This window comes from Eriocheir sinensis, chromosome 67 (assembly GCF_024679095.1).
Source record: "Eriocheir sinensis breed Jianghai 21 chromosome 67, ASM2467909v1, whole genome shotgun sequence".
NCBI classification, from domain to species: domain Eukaryota; kingdom Metazoa; phylum Arthropoda; class Malacostraca; order Decapoda; family Varunidae; genus Eriocheir; species Eriocheir sinensis.
The window spans coordinates 2,930,510-2,945,437 of NC_066575.1; the positions used below are offsets into that span (position 1 = coordinate 2,930,510).

At 40.5% G+C, this 14,928-nt stretch overlaps 1 protein-coding gene across 2 annotated transcripts; it reads left to right on the plus strand.

Moving 5' to 3' along the window:
* Positions 1-211: 211 nt before the first annotated feature.
* Positions 212-12,344, plus strand: LOC126987937 (GPI transamidase component PIG-T-like). Of its 2 annotated transcripts, XM_050845580.1 has the most exons (12): positions 212-662; positions 2,167-2,347; positions 3,217-3,348; positions 3,918-4,023; positions 4,370-4,423; positions 6,474-6,560; positions 6,837-7,019; positions 7,902-8,103; positions 8,638-8,781; positions 9,170-9,419; positions 10,131-10,292; positions 10,458-12,344. In XM_050845580.1, the coding sequence occupies exons 1-12, from the start codon at positions 461-463 to the stop codon at positions 10,723-10,725; spliced, it is 1,971 nt and encodes a 656-aa protein (XP_050701537.1). In that variant the 5' UTR covers positions 212-460; the 3' UTR covers positions 10,726-12,344. The 2 variants fall into 2 exon arrangements, with proteins under 2 accessions (XP_050701537.1, XP_050701538.1); XM_050845581.1 differs by lacking the exon at positions 4,370-4,423 and having other exon boundaries at positions 214-662.
* Positions 12,345-14,928: the final 2,584 nt, after the last annotated feature.

The window sequence follows — 14,928 nt, forward strand, 5'->3', positions numbered from 1 at the left end:
ACACACACACACACACACACTCACATATTTCCTCAAAATTATCAAAATCAGTTAATCGCCTTGTCAAGTGGCGCTTAGGCTTCACAGCACGGGGGTGACCAAAATGTGTACTATATTTTAGATAAACTCTGCCGCACTAATGAGACTCCTTGATACTAGAGCCTGAGTTAAATGTAGTACCGTTAGGCCAAGGGAACATGAAGGCCCGCCGCCCGTCCCTCGCGTCGGCATGTAAACAACACTGACAGGAACCACATTTTGATGACACGAAAGAAGCGGAACAAATATTAGGTTTGCCTTGACACTTTTGGAGGAGAAAGGAAAGAGCCTGAAGACTGTGACACGATAAAGTTATAAAATCAAGCAACACTGAATAAAAAACGGAAGAAAATAGCCCATAAAGAAGGCGTGCCGCCGTTCATCCGGGAGTGTTATCGCACGCCAGCCTGGCCGGGCGACCATGACCTCCCGGCTCCTCGGCTTGCTGGCGTGGGGCGTGTGGGCGGCGGCGTGGGGCGCGGCGGAGGCTGAAAACAACAAGTTCACCGAGGAGTTGCTGCTGCGGCCACTCGCCTCCGGGCACATCCACTCCCACTTCGAGTTCACGACGACGTGGTACTCGCCGGAGGTCAGCGAGGCCATCCAGCACTACCGCGACTTTGGTGAGCATGGAGGTGTTGGCGCCCTTGCAAGTCACACAAGGGGAGTTCTGTAAGAGGATCACAGCTAGGCCTCTTGCTTGTCTCATGATGATAACTTACATATTACTTTCTGATTTGATCTGAGGTGGTTTCAGGGGATGGCCTTTGCAACAGTCCCCCTGATGTGTCTCTTCGCCTTCATTTGTTGCTGGTCTGCTTTCTCGCTGTCCTTTACATTTTTTTTTTCCTTCTTGTTTTGGTCTGTCAGTTCCCTTTCACCTTTTCTTCGCTTCAACATTTTTAGGTTAAGATTCGTTTTAGTACCGTGCCATTATTTCATTACCTATATACCTTATGAAACATCACTAGCTCTTCATATATCTTTTCTACAAACGTTCAACAATCAAGGAAACGCTTTCAAAATCTAATGGGGGAGCTTGTTTAAACTACTCCAACCGAACTTTACAACCTGCTAACGAGAGGGCTTCGCCACCCCAGTACATATTAGAACTCCATCATCATGATATATTTTGAGTTGAACACAGAAAGTCACCAATTTGCTGCTTGGTAAAACTGCAGTATACTGACCGGAAGATGGTGGACCTGGCCACCTTCAAACCTGTGTGAAAATAAAAAGGACAAACTTGCTACCATAAGAAAATAGGAGTTTAGGCACCACCATAAACATGATAATTTCTTCAATGTCAAAAGCTGGCGAGTTGAATGCTTTGTTTGGTAAAAAAGCAGGTAAAAAAGACAAGTTTATCTGGCTCCTCCATCCCTGGTGTAGGGTAGTGCATATAGAAATGGAGGTTTTTCAAAATTTACTTCTAGCAAGTTCCCCCTTTCTATTCTCAACACCTCAAATTAACATAACAGTAACCTATCATCACTTAGATAGTAAACTTTTGCTGCCAAGGATGATGGCCTATCACTCCAAAAATAGTAACCTATTTACTTGATGCAAGGGACCAAGAAGACAGGAGCAAGCAGAAGTGGTGAGCGTCTGGAGAGTCGATGTATTTTATATTTTATGATAGTTTTTGCCAATGATTTTTATTTTATGCATTTATCTCAAAGTAACACTTGACTAAAGGGTTTCAGTGTGCTCATTCAATTTCTTCACTTATAACTGAGGAATATTACCTCTTTCTACCCATTGGGTCAGTTTACTGTCTACTTTAGAAGATGGTTTGATCATCTTGAGAGTGTGAGATGGGGTAGCAAAAATGGTTTGCATGACTGATGTAGATGACATGAATGAGTGACCTGCAATAAAACCAGAGGGTAGTGTTAATTTAATATTGAAGAGGTTGAGATGAGGAAAAGGCTGGGTCATGTTGAGAGAGGATGAACAGTAAAAATGGGATATCTCTGCTTGGGCCACCCTAATGAATACCCAACTATTAATCTCTACCTGAACTGATGGCTGCAGTATCATTTGGCAACAGAGATATCGTTGTAGTATTCAAGTATTATTAATTGTACTTTGTTAATCTTTCTCAGTTATTTATTTTCTTTACAGAGTTTGCCCATTATGACCTGTTTCCTCGTGCTCTTGGGGAGGTGGTTGAGCGCTATCACGTGCGAGAGTTGCACCTCAGCTTGACGCAGGGGCTGTGGCGGCACCGGAAATGGGGCTACCCAGTGGTGGACGCCCCTCCAGGAGCCCAGCTGTGGGTCTGGTTCACGCCCACTACAGACAAGTAAATGTTTCTTACTGTGGGGGATTAACAAGGGCAAGGCCAAACCCTGAAACAGACTTATACATTTAGGATTAGATTCTTGCACTACTCCTTGAACTTGAAAACAGTGGAGGTCATTGATTTTGACATTTAAAATTTTTTTGTCACAGTCTTAGAAATTAGCAGATATTATTCATATGGATAAAACAATGAGTTAAGCTGTAGTCTGCAGAAATAGGTAATTCTTTTATATTTATTATTTACCTTTTATTAATATATTTGTTTATAATTTTTCAAAATGCAATCCATAATGTTGATTGGCTTTCCTTAGGGGCTTTGGTGGTTGGCCACAGCCGAGTTTTATTTATAGTGGTTGCTGTTATATATGACTTTTCCTGACCTGGACTGACCCCAGGTGCTCCTTTTGACAATAGTTGCTGAAGTTAGGGTTGAATGGTGGACATTGATTATCATGTGGGTAATCTTTGGTCACTCAGCAAAGGTTGAAAATTGGCAGCTGCTTGCAGCTGAACTCAAACCTGGGTCTTCAGGATCATCAAGTCTACACAATGATAATTCAGCCACAGCTTCACCATTAGTTTTATTTGCTATATTTACTAGGAGTACTATAAACAATATTTTCAGAAAAAAAGTAGGTTTACCTGATGCACTGTAAGCTAGGAGACCAGCTCAAGTTTACTTGCCAGGTAATGGGAGCAGGCTTCAGCATCTTGCTGTTTTTATTATTATTATTATTATTATTATTATTATTATTATTATTATTATTATTATTATTATTATTATTATTATTATTATTATTATTATTATTATAACTATTATTATATGTGTTTGCTACCACCTAGATTTGCAGTGCTTCTTTTCCTTCTCAGCCTGGACCAGACCTGGAGAGACTTGGTAAATGCCCTCAGTGGCCTCATATGTGCCTCACTCAACTTCATCGACTCCACCAACACCGTCTCCCCAGAGCTGAGCTATCGGCCGCAGGGTGTGGCTGACTCCTGGTAAGGCATACACAGGGAAGGCTCAGTACAAGAAGGCTGCTGTAGTCCAGATTGTCTTAAGTTTACAGTGTTCTTATAGTAGTGCCTCAGTATGAAATCATAAGGGTATCTAAAAATGTGTAAAAAAAAATAATGAAAATTCTTGCACTGAATTTTAGTATGAATATAGTATGTCTGTTGCAAGACTAGTTTGGTATTTAGTTTTAGATTGAAAACTGCCTGTATCAGAGGTAATTTATGTTCCTTTCTGTGGAGTCATATTAAGAATAGGATAAATAAGTTCCCTGGTAAATGCAGAGGTTGCCATGTCACTTGATGAAACTTACAGAAACTCTCTTGAAAGGAGTTGACTTTACCTGTTACTTGTTCAGCTCTGAAGGGTTAAAACAAAGCTTTGACACTGAGATTAATAGATACAAGATAAAAATAGTGTGTTCAGTAAATTAATTTTTTCTCATGTCTATGGGAATTCATCAAAGTTACTACATCCTTGCTTTTGTTTGAATTACCATTTATTTTCAATTTTTTTACTTTTACTATTTCTTGCTAAATATGAACTGTCCCTCAAGGTATGCCAACAATTCATCGTACATGCGCTACGCTGCTCTTCCTCGGGAAAACGTGTGCACGGAGAACCTGACGCCATGGAAGAAGCTGCTGCCCTGTGATGCTCAGGTATTTGTTGGTTGTTGTTATCGTCCCACCGCTGGGCAGGTCATCTCTTACTATAGGGTATGATTTATTTTGTCTCATATTTAAGAAAAAGAAGTGCCATAATTCGGTCCCTTACCATAAGTTAAAGGCTGCTGCAGTGCGATGGTTAGTGTCCCTGACTATGAACCTGTGGGCCTGGGTTCGAATCCCAGCTTTCGCAGTCAGTATGCAGCCCACCCAGCTGTTCATCCTTCTTTTCAGGATGATTGATAAAGAGGTAACTGGGGAAACCTGGGAAAGGTAACCTGTGGAAACTCAGATGTTGCACTGGCCCTGTATTGTGTTAATGGGTTCTCTCCCACCACAGGCTCAAAGGGCCAGCGGGATGGAAATGAGCACTGCCGCCACACACAGTGATAGCGTATGCTCCCAAATTTACCTTTACCCTTGCCATTAGCTAGAACACGTGTATCATACTGGTACCTATGCTTTGATACTATACTGTAATTTTGAACCTTATATCTTGCGTACCTTGCTTTTGAGACTTTTTTATAATTATTTTTATGAGAGACTTGATACAAGATAGGTATCAAAGCTACTTGTGTTAATTAGTTTTTGTGCTAAATCAAGGTGTTATTCAAATGAGCTTTATTGATGTGGGCTTAAAAGGAACAAATAACTAATGAAACATTTATTGATATACAAAACAATGAAAAAGTAATAAATGACCATTCTGGAAAACAGAACAGAACAGGAGAATGATAAGCAAGGATTCTCTGAGGACAGATTAATGCTACATAATGTGTGCCATTCAGTGTACACTGGCCCTGCTCCATATGGGAGAGTTGCCAGCTGTTCATGGCTGTCCTTACTGTTTCCATTGTCACCACACAGACACACACAAAAAAAACGGCTGCATTGCACCACAGGAGTTACCCTCACACCACCCTAGGCCATGTACACCTCTCATCACTGCTTATTGTTTGGCAGCTACCAGGTCAGGGTAGGTCAGCTTTATTTATTAGCTAGGAATAGGGGAGTGGCCTAAGACTGACTTCATCAGTCATGAGGGTCAAGCCATGCCAAATGTTCAAGTCTGACATGGTAATTTACATAGACTGCATTCCCATATAGTTAACATGGGTGTGTTTCTCTTATTACTAAAACCTCCAAAATTCTCATACATGACACTAAGATTATGTAACATAGACAGAATAAATACATGAAAATATACATGGAAATATGGCAGCCATGACATCAGGCACAATTCCTACCATTTTTCTTTATGATAGCAACAGTTTGGATTCATTGGGATCATTGTCTGTGTCAAACTTACTGAGATTTCATAGTAGGACTGTGGATATTGAGGAGAAAGGAGAAGCATGATTTCACTTCTATCCAGATTTTAAAAAAGAAACTCAATAATGCCATACATGAGGCTCTTTTGAAAGCTGAAAACTAACTACTAACAAACAGAGAGCACGTTCGGGGGTGCATCGCTTCACTCACTCACTGCCTCCTCTCTAAGCGGTCCCCCCAAGCATGCCTCCACATAGCCACCTTGACCATCCCAAGACCCTCATGGCAGGATCGATCAACTTGCCCCAGCCATGAGTTATGTGGGCGTCCCCTTGGTCTCCTCCACTCAGGGTTGTCTAGTACAAAAACAACCCATGTACCCATATAGCCGGAAATGGTGTCCACAGACTAAGCTGGTAACAGGCCTTGATTTAGTTTCAAGTAATAGGAAGTCATTCCAGCAATATCCCATGATCTTGCGAAAGGAGTTGGTACCAAAGGCATTAACACCTCGCCAAGTCACTTTTCGGTGTCCATGTCTCAGCCATGCAGTAAAACAAGGAGCACAAGCGACTTAAAGATTCAAATCTTGACATGCAATCCCTGCCATGTCAACATTGTTTATCAAAGTCCACACCAGAGATTAATTTTCAAATCACACCAGACATCCTGCCAACTAGTGCTGCTGATAGCTAGTCGAGTGGAAGGTTTTGTCTCGGACTTATGCTCACTACCTCCTGCTTCGACCACAAGGCTCATTACTACCATAGCTCAACCCAAATGAGAGTAAAAATTAATATTTGAGCTTATATATGTAATTCCTTTTCTAATGATTATTGTACTTGTATTTGAATTTGTATTTTTACAAATGTATTGTACCCCATCCCTAGTTTGAACAATGTTATGTATAGAGCCACACTTCAGCTGCATCATAACAGTTCTTCCTTTATCTTAAATTTGTAAGTTAACTCTGAAACTGCATTATAAATAACTCGGTACAGCCAAACTGTAGCACCCATAGCCTGAACACTTCCACAGGCTACTGAAGATAATCTAGGTAGTACTGCTTTTCTCATGTCATAGCTGTCCCCTTTCATGCAGCAAAGTATCTGTTGTAGACGTACTAAACATTGTACTAACATTGAACTAATGGGATGTCTTGTGTCTTTCAGAGTGGTTTGGCTTCACTGCTTCACCCAGGGCCCCTCTACACCTCCCATTACCACAGCCTCTCCCTCCACCTCAGGCCCTCGTGCCAGGTAGGGAAAAAAATTACTCCCGTCACCAGTTCTTCCTCACATGTCATACCCATGTATTAGTATTTGTACTTTGATGATTTTGTGGCTTAATATAATTAAATAATTTCAGTTTGGGAAGTATTTACTTTTTAAAGACCCTAACTTCCTTGATAATACCAAACCTTGACAGCAGTCAACAGTGATGTCTCCTACATACATTGCTATATCTCATGCAATGTGCTTATAAATATGCAGCCAATTTTGAGTCTTAGAGTGTGTGCACCAATGTGTTGTCAGGATGCAGAGTGCAAGAGTGCCCAGCTAGAGCTAGTGCAGGCGTTGTCCCTGGTGCAGCTGCCAGACTCCCTGGGGGAAGGTTTCCAGGACTGGGTCCTGCATCACCTCTTCTCTGTGCCTCTCATCTACTCCTGTCCACTGGCCGACATCTCGAGGATCTATGTGGATCTCACTGACAATGAGGTAAGTGCCAGGAAAAGAACAGTGTAACTTTTCCTGCATTTCTTAAGAGACGTACTCTGCTGCAGGTATTACATTTTTTAGCATTGATCTTGGCTTTTGTGTCATGGCACTATATGTTCTTTAGTCATCTTCATTCATTATCATTCTGAACCACTTTTTTTTTAACAATATTGGAGTGCAACCCTCACTACTTAACCTACTTAATAACATATAGGCCAAAGAAAGACAAGTTGATTATATCCCAGTCAGGAATCGAACCACAACCGTGGCGCCACAGTTGTGGTTCAATTCCTGGCTGGGGTTTAATCAACCTGTATTTCTTTGGCCTATATGTCATGAAACCTATGCCGGGGCTCAATTAAAGACGCAGTCACCTCTCTACTGAGTTGAGGTTGGGTGAGAGGCAGGGTGAGTCTCTCACTTTTAACCTCCGTATAGCGGAGGTGGCAGTGTGCGCCATGCATGTGGTTCGAATCCTGGCTGGAATATAATCTACTTAATAATAGAAGAATGCAACTCATCCACTACTACCTTTTTCCTACTGTTAAGTCATTCACTGACATGCTTTAGGCAGTCATGTCTCCTCCTCCCAGTCCCAGTCTTCTTGTCCAGCATCACAGTTCCTTAAATTGTATCATTTGCTTCCTGTGTGGTACTTTTTCAAATTTTAAAAGCAATCTCATTATCATATTGTTATCAGTTTTGAGGATTTGTCTGTTATTCTTGAACATTTCTAACATCATCTCGCCATCTATAGGTATCTTCACTTGTATTCAAGCAACTAATCATCTTCATATTGATAATTCAGGTGCATCACTGCTTTTGTGTTTTAATTTCTTCTGCAGCATTCACAAGACCTAATTTTTCGGCCTTTGTATTCAGGACATGAAGAAATTTACCCTTGATCCGGAGCCCCACTTTGTGGAGGAAAGTGGGAGTGGACCCAGCCATCGTCGCCTGGCAGTGTATGACACCCATGAGGCCCTAAATGGAGACCCCTTCAGCATAGAGGCCACCTACTCAGACCACCACATCTACGGGGTGGTGTCCCCCCCAGTCCTGCATGTGTCCCGCTTCATCACAGGTGCCTCATTATACTTGCCTTCTCTTTTGCATGTAGAGAGAGCAAGAGTTAGTGTCACTTACTTAGTATGCTTGTCTCACTTCATTAGTGGTGCCTTTTTTACCAGTCACATTTATTCTTATCCTTATTGTACGCTCTTCATGCAGGAAGGGAAATACCAAGAGTTGCATAGAAAACAAAATTGTTCTTTGTATTTGTTAGTTTGTATTAATCTTTCTGGTCAGTTAGTAATACTTGTTTGGTATTCCTGTTTTGTGTTTTTACTGAGGTAGGTTTTACATGTTTCTGAAAATGCTGTGTTATATTTCACTTTACTGTTGGTCATAGTAAGGGCAGATAAAATGATAGGTAGTCTCTAGTAGTCACATAATAATCAGACAATTTTTAAGTGTATATTTTATGTTTTTTAATAGAAAACTGTTCACTGTTTTGTTCAGTTTGATTATCACAGAGATTTCTTGTTTTCTATGTGGATTTCATACCATTTTGATTTTTTAAGGATTCTATTTCATATTCTGTTTTACTTTTATGCAGGGTATGGGCAGGAGGGAGGGAGCATCACCGTCAAGTTCACCAACACTGGGTACGAGCCCCTCACAGTGGTGTACCTGGAGGTGGTCCCCTGGTACCTGCGCCTCTTCCTCCACACCTCACACTCTTCCACCCAGCTGGAGTCAAGTATGTCCAGGCTTCGTGGTTCCTTCATGTAGTACTGAACATTGGAAATTCTTAAGTATATGTGCAGACTGATCCATTCAATATTTATCTATTCAGGGATGAGAAAGTATTGCCAATCAAATAATGTTTAGTATAATGTCAGACTGTACTCTGTCTTGTTGCATTTTATTGAGATTGTCATGAATTTGTGGAAAAAAGATATTTTGTTGCTATTTCCACCCTTTTTCACAACTGATGATTTATTCTTATTATCATGTAAGACCTCAGTTACATTCTTTTCTGGAATCCTTGGGAAGTTATTATATTGATTCACAAGTCTGTCATTACAGGAAACTTTTTTCTAACTAAGCGGTATGGGGAGTTGCTGAAGGATTCTTACCCCTATCAGTGTATGTGGCCAAGCTGGTGACAGCACGCGACCGAGAGCTGCCATGGCTGTATGAGGCAGTGCTGGAGTTAAAGCCAAGGAGCACCCGAGAATTGAGTCTCGAGTTCAACCGGGCACTACTGAAGTGGCTTGAGTACCCACCTGATGCTAACCATGGCTTTTATGTTCCTGCGGCAACTGTCTCTACTGTCCTTCCTTCACCACGTAATGTCTCCGTCAACTCCCTCAATGAGTCAACACTAAATAAAAAGTAAGGGTCTCATAAGTGAGTCAGCATTCTGTCAACTGTATTTTTGTATACAGAGTAGAGCACTACCATTTAAATTTTTATGCAGGTGCTGACTTTTCTTTGTGGAGGTACAGTAGTTGTATATTCCTTAATCACAGCTGAAGAATAAGAGACATGCTACAGTTTTCTCCTCCCTGTGTCTTTATTCATACTTTAATCAATCTTTTACTTTCTCTAAGATTTATATGATTATGGGAACTAGCATATAACCTTATGCCTTCCCGTATATACACTGTGCTGTCAGTTAGACATTGATTTTAATTTGACAAATCAATTATTGGTGGAATATTTTTACTGGGCATGGTATACTGTCATATCTGCATTGCTTAAGACAAAGATAGATGATGTCACTGGGTCTTTTATATTTACATGAACTGGTGCATGTGAAAATTGAAGAGATGTGGTTGTTGTAGAGAGAAATGAAAGCAAGGGGAAAAGTAGGTGGGTCGAACTTTAGTTGGGCAGGGTGAAGCAATCAGGGGTAGCAAGTTTGTCTGCAACAACCAATTGGCTATTAACTGAAAGTGAGCGAGTTTAAAAGAAAAGAAAACAAAACATTCTTGCCATCATATGAATTTAGATTTTGCTGAGGTTTGGTCCATCATATAAAAGGATACCAATAACATAAGTTGCTGTCTCTAATGTGATGTGACATGCAGTACATGTGTCCAGGTTGCTTGTGCGTGATGGCGAGAGCTTTGTGCGCATCCACACGGAGACCCTCCTGGTGAGCCTCCCCACTCCAGACTTCTCAATGCCCTACAACGTGATCTGTCTGGCCTGCACTGTGGTTGCCCTCGCGTTTGGCCCAATTCACAACATTACCACAAAGAAGTAAGTTATGGACACATGCACAAGTTAATGCTAATGATAGTTGTATTACATGGCATAAAAGATAGCTGAAATTGAGCTAACCAGATGTATTTTAATAAGAAGTATACATACATATATTCTAGTTCCTACTATTGGATGTTACTATTTCTATTTTCCTGTGACTAGATTGGTGCCGAAGAAAGTGGAAGTCAAGGAGTCCCATCTTACCCGCATGGTCAATAAAATCAAAGGGCTGTTCAGGAGAATTTCCAAAACAGAAGAAGGAGCAGGTAAGACTCCTGCAGCAGAGCCAGTTGTTGTGGAGGAGAACCCACTCTATGAAGACAGGGAAGAGCTGGAGGACATCATGGAGGAAGAGGAGGAGGAGGAGGAACAGGAAGATGAAAAGGGCTCTTGTAAGCCTAGTGAGAGAAACACCAGGAAGGACAGATGAATGGGTGTAAGTATAGTTAGAAACAGGAAAGCTGTAAGATAGATCAGTATCGCGTTGTGATATACCTAAAGGGCATCAGTCATTTTTTCAGTACATTATTATTTTCAAGTGTGTCAGTAAATAAGTTGTGATGCATGGAACATTTTTATTATTGAGATATTTCCACACAATTTATTTCCCAAGGAAGTAAAAGCACCAGTATTGAGTAGGAGTTAGTTAAGGGTAGTTGTAGATGCAGTAGTAGTTGCAGCATTAGTACAACTAACTCTTTATTGTCATGATAGAAAAAGGTTCATTGACCAACTACATGTGTGAGACTTTCCCACCATTCCATCAGTCTCTCCAGCCTTTATATTGATAGAGGAAAGTGATGCTGAACACATTAATGCTTTCCATAAATTTGGGTAAAATATCCTGAAGCTACACGGGTGTAATGGTAGGACCTGATAATGTAACAGAAATGCATTTGAAAAAAATAAGACCCAAGCAGACTGCACATTTGCCTCAGCCACACAGTTACAAAAGTTATGCTTTGATACACATTTAATCTCCTTCAGTTGTTGTAAGGAGTGCACAGAAGTGCTTTACTACTAATAGTGAAACTGATACAGCTTAGGGAGGTTATGAAATTATTATTATTTCGTTTCTGGATGTATGTGTGGCTTGTATTTGAAATATCCTAATTATCTGCCAAGGGAATTTGTAAGATAACTTCATGCTTTAGAGTGAAATATTATTGTGTGTTGTGGAAAAGAGTTTTGCCTTTATACATAAGTACTGCAGCAAAACCTTTCAAATGGTCATGAATATTTCAACACAGTTCAGACCATTAATTGTTCATAAGACACATGATTACTGTCAATAAAACAAAAGGTGGTATCTACGAGGCCAAAGTAACTTCTGTATCCTTGTTCTGGTGGAAGTTGTTCCATTGGAAAGAGTAATGTTAAGCAGGAGCTCAGTGGTAGTACCAGAACCGGGAATTTCTCTTTGTTAATATTCATGATAAGTAGTACTCATTTAAAAGGAAGTGTATACATTGGGCTAGGATTAAGATGTGAAGAGGATGTACTGTGGTATCATACAGTAGATAGGTAATGGGCTGATGTAATAATATTTACTTTGTTAATGCTGCCATATTCCATCATGACCAGATGGTTATTCTTCATGGTCACTCTATCCCTTCTGGTTACTCTTCATGCAGGCAGCCGCTCCCCTGTGCAATGTGATTCATGTCATGTAGATACTTATGTCAGATCTGTGGCAGATCAGCTTTTATGCTAAAATTGGTATCTAATTTTAAGAAAATTAAGATTTCAATACTGTGATTCCTTCATGGGTTTTTGCCTGAAAACATTTACTCCACCAAAGAATCCGGTCATCTAACCCATTTGATGCATGGGGCACTAATGTGTTCAGTACCATGGGGCTCTATGGACCTGGACATGTGAACTTGTAATTTAGATGTATATTTGTAGTTAAAAGCAGTTGTTTGAATACTTAATTTTATATTTGCAAACTAACCATTTTGAAACTTTTGTGTGCCTCTGTATCTGAGTATTTTCTAAGGATAATGTTTAACAAATCAATGCCATTAAAATTTGACATTCCATTTTGTACACTGACTCTTAAATCAACCTCATCAATTATACATTTTGTTAAGTAATAGTAAGGCAATGGTAGGATGATTTATGTAGAATTAGGGCAGAGAGCATGACAGAGTATAAGGTCAGGTTGGGTGAATATAAGATGGAGAGAGTATTTGAAGTGAATTTAAGTACTTAGGGAAGGATTAAATGGAGGGAAAGTAGTGAAGGGCAGACAGGTAATAGGTGTGCTGGAGAGAGTTCTGAAAGACTGGAATGTGAGCATGGGAGAAGAGAAAGGTAAAAGAAATAGCATTATCCTTTTAACTTTGTCTTATGCATTGGACATGAATGTGGAATGTAGCAAAGCAGTCACAAATATTCTCAGTGGAAATAGTGCATGTGAAATTACATTTGTTTCACATAAAACCTTCTTATAAAAAAATTATTAGCATTTACAATGCTCATATAAGAAGCAGGTAAGTGAAAAAATACATTTTATGTATAAAAATGTCATTTTTCACATACACATATTGTAGCATTTCACAACAAAACAGAAAGGAAATTGATAGACTAAAGTGAAAGTAACTCAAAATGCAGAATAACTTAAGTTGCACTATATATATTTATCTTGGTCATGGAATATCTCAGACCAGTATTTTGGTGTAGAATACCTTGTTATGAACATATTTAGACTTTTTTAAGTGCTGCCCATGGCATCAGTAGGCTCTTGAGGGGCCTCTTGAACGACCTCATCCCGTTAGTGGCTTAAGCAAATTTTATTTGAAGTGGCTGCCATGATGTATGATTTGCCTGCCCCATGCTACCCCCGGTGCTCCTCTTGACTCAAGTTGCTGAAATTAGGGTTGATTGAAGGTCCGGGCAGCATGTGGGTAATCTTTTGCCACTCAGCAATGGTTGAAAATTGTTGATATGCATCAGTGGGACTCAAACCTAGGTCCACTCTGTCCACTCACCCACTGCCTCCCCTGACAAATATCTAGCATGTGATGTGATATCATATCATCACAACCAAAAATACCACCACCACCACAAGCTTATTAACAACAAAATAAATGCCATCACAACAAAGAGTACCACTACCACCACCACCACAACCAGCTTACCACCAACAAACCACTGCTCTCACAACTCAAAAGCAGTGATAGCACCTCCCACACTACCAGTTTATCATCAAAACCCGCTGCCCTCACAACCCAATGTATCATCACCACAACCAGTCTACTACTTCCTATATACATTTACTATAGGTAAAACAGACCACACTACCCTGAGTAGGGAAATGAATTGAGTTTACTGTGTTTAATTTAACTGAATAACCAGTGTCATTCACAACCCATTTGTACAAACTTTTTTTTCATCTTTTTAAATATATCCACAGAGTTATTGTGTCTATAACTGTGAATATATCACACCACCTCCTGCACTCCATTGGTCTTTTTAAGACAGCCCAAGGAAAATCATAAGTGAATCAGTATTTTGTTCGAAATTTATTTCACAATAAGAATTTATCTTTTTAATCTCAATGCTGCTTTTTCATGGACGCCATACGCCGGCGCGACCGCAAATATCCAACGTCTGATGGACGAGGATAAACGATTACGCTCCACACAGTGTCTGTTTCCTAGTCATACGTGTTTATATCTTGGCCTAAGGTGATCTTTACTCGTCTTTTTGTATATCGATAGATCTTTCTGGAGTAGCTACTCCGAGTTCACAGAGTATAAGTCTTTCATTATTTTGTCTCATGTTTGAACACATGAACTTGATTAAAACCTTGTATTAACCATTAGTCCTTAAAACATGTCCTGACACACACACACACACACATTGATAGATAGATAGATAGATTAGAGGCGTTGCATGTAACGGGACGTGAGGAGCGGCAAGGACACAATGAATGTTTTTATTTAGATGCGTCTGTGTGAAAAGTACCGCGTGCCTTCAGGGGAGAGACGGGCGGGCACGCGGCCAAGGGAGCGGCGCCGTGACCCAGATGTGGTGGGCGTTGCGTAACAACGTACAGGTGTTCCGGACCGCAAGCAGTGTGCTTCAGGTGGTTCGTAATGCCAATCTCAGCAAAGAGCTAAGATATTCCAGTGCTTTTTATCAAGAAATCAAGCTTTTTGGGGGAAATTAAATGCCGTGCCAGTGCGTGCGTGATATGAATGTTGGTGGGAATTAAATAAGATCACTCATCCTTGCTTTTGGTCCCGCTCCGCATTTTCTTTCAACTGGTTTGTTCTAAATGCGGGTCGTGGTACTGGGTCGGGAGTACCGAGACACTGGGTCATCGGACACGGATAAATACGAGAAGAGACCAATCAGTGTTAGCAGCGCCAATTAAGATCTCTCAATTTTATATTATTTAAAAGATATTGGACAGTGCTATCCATTGGCTTGCAGCGGAGTCATGAGGGTTATAATCAAAGTGGGTCACACTCAAGAAATTTCATGGACCATATTGTTTTGGAGGGGTTGAATGAAAAGTCGTGAGGGGCAATGCAGGTGTTACCTTTAGTATTAAAAAAAGTGTCTTGGCTCGGCAACAGTTCAGGGACCAAAATAGTTGATGTACTCTGGCGGGGGTGGGCGA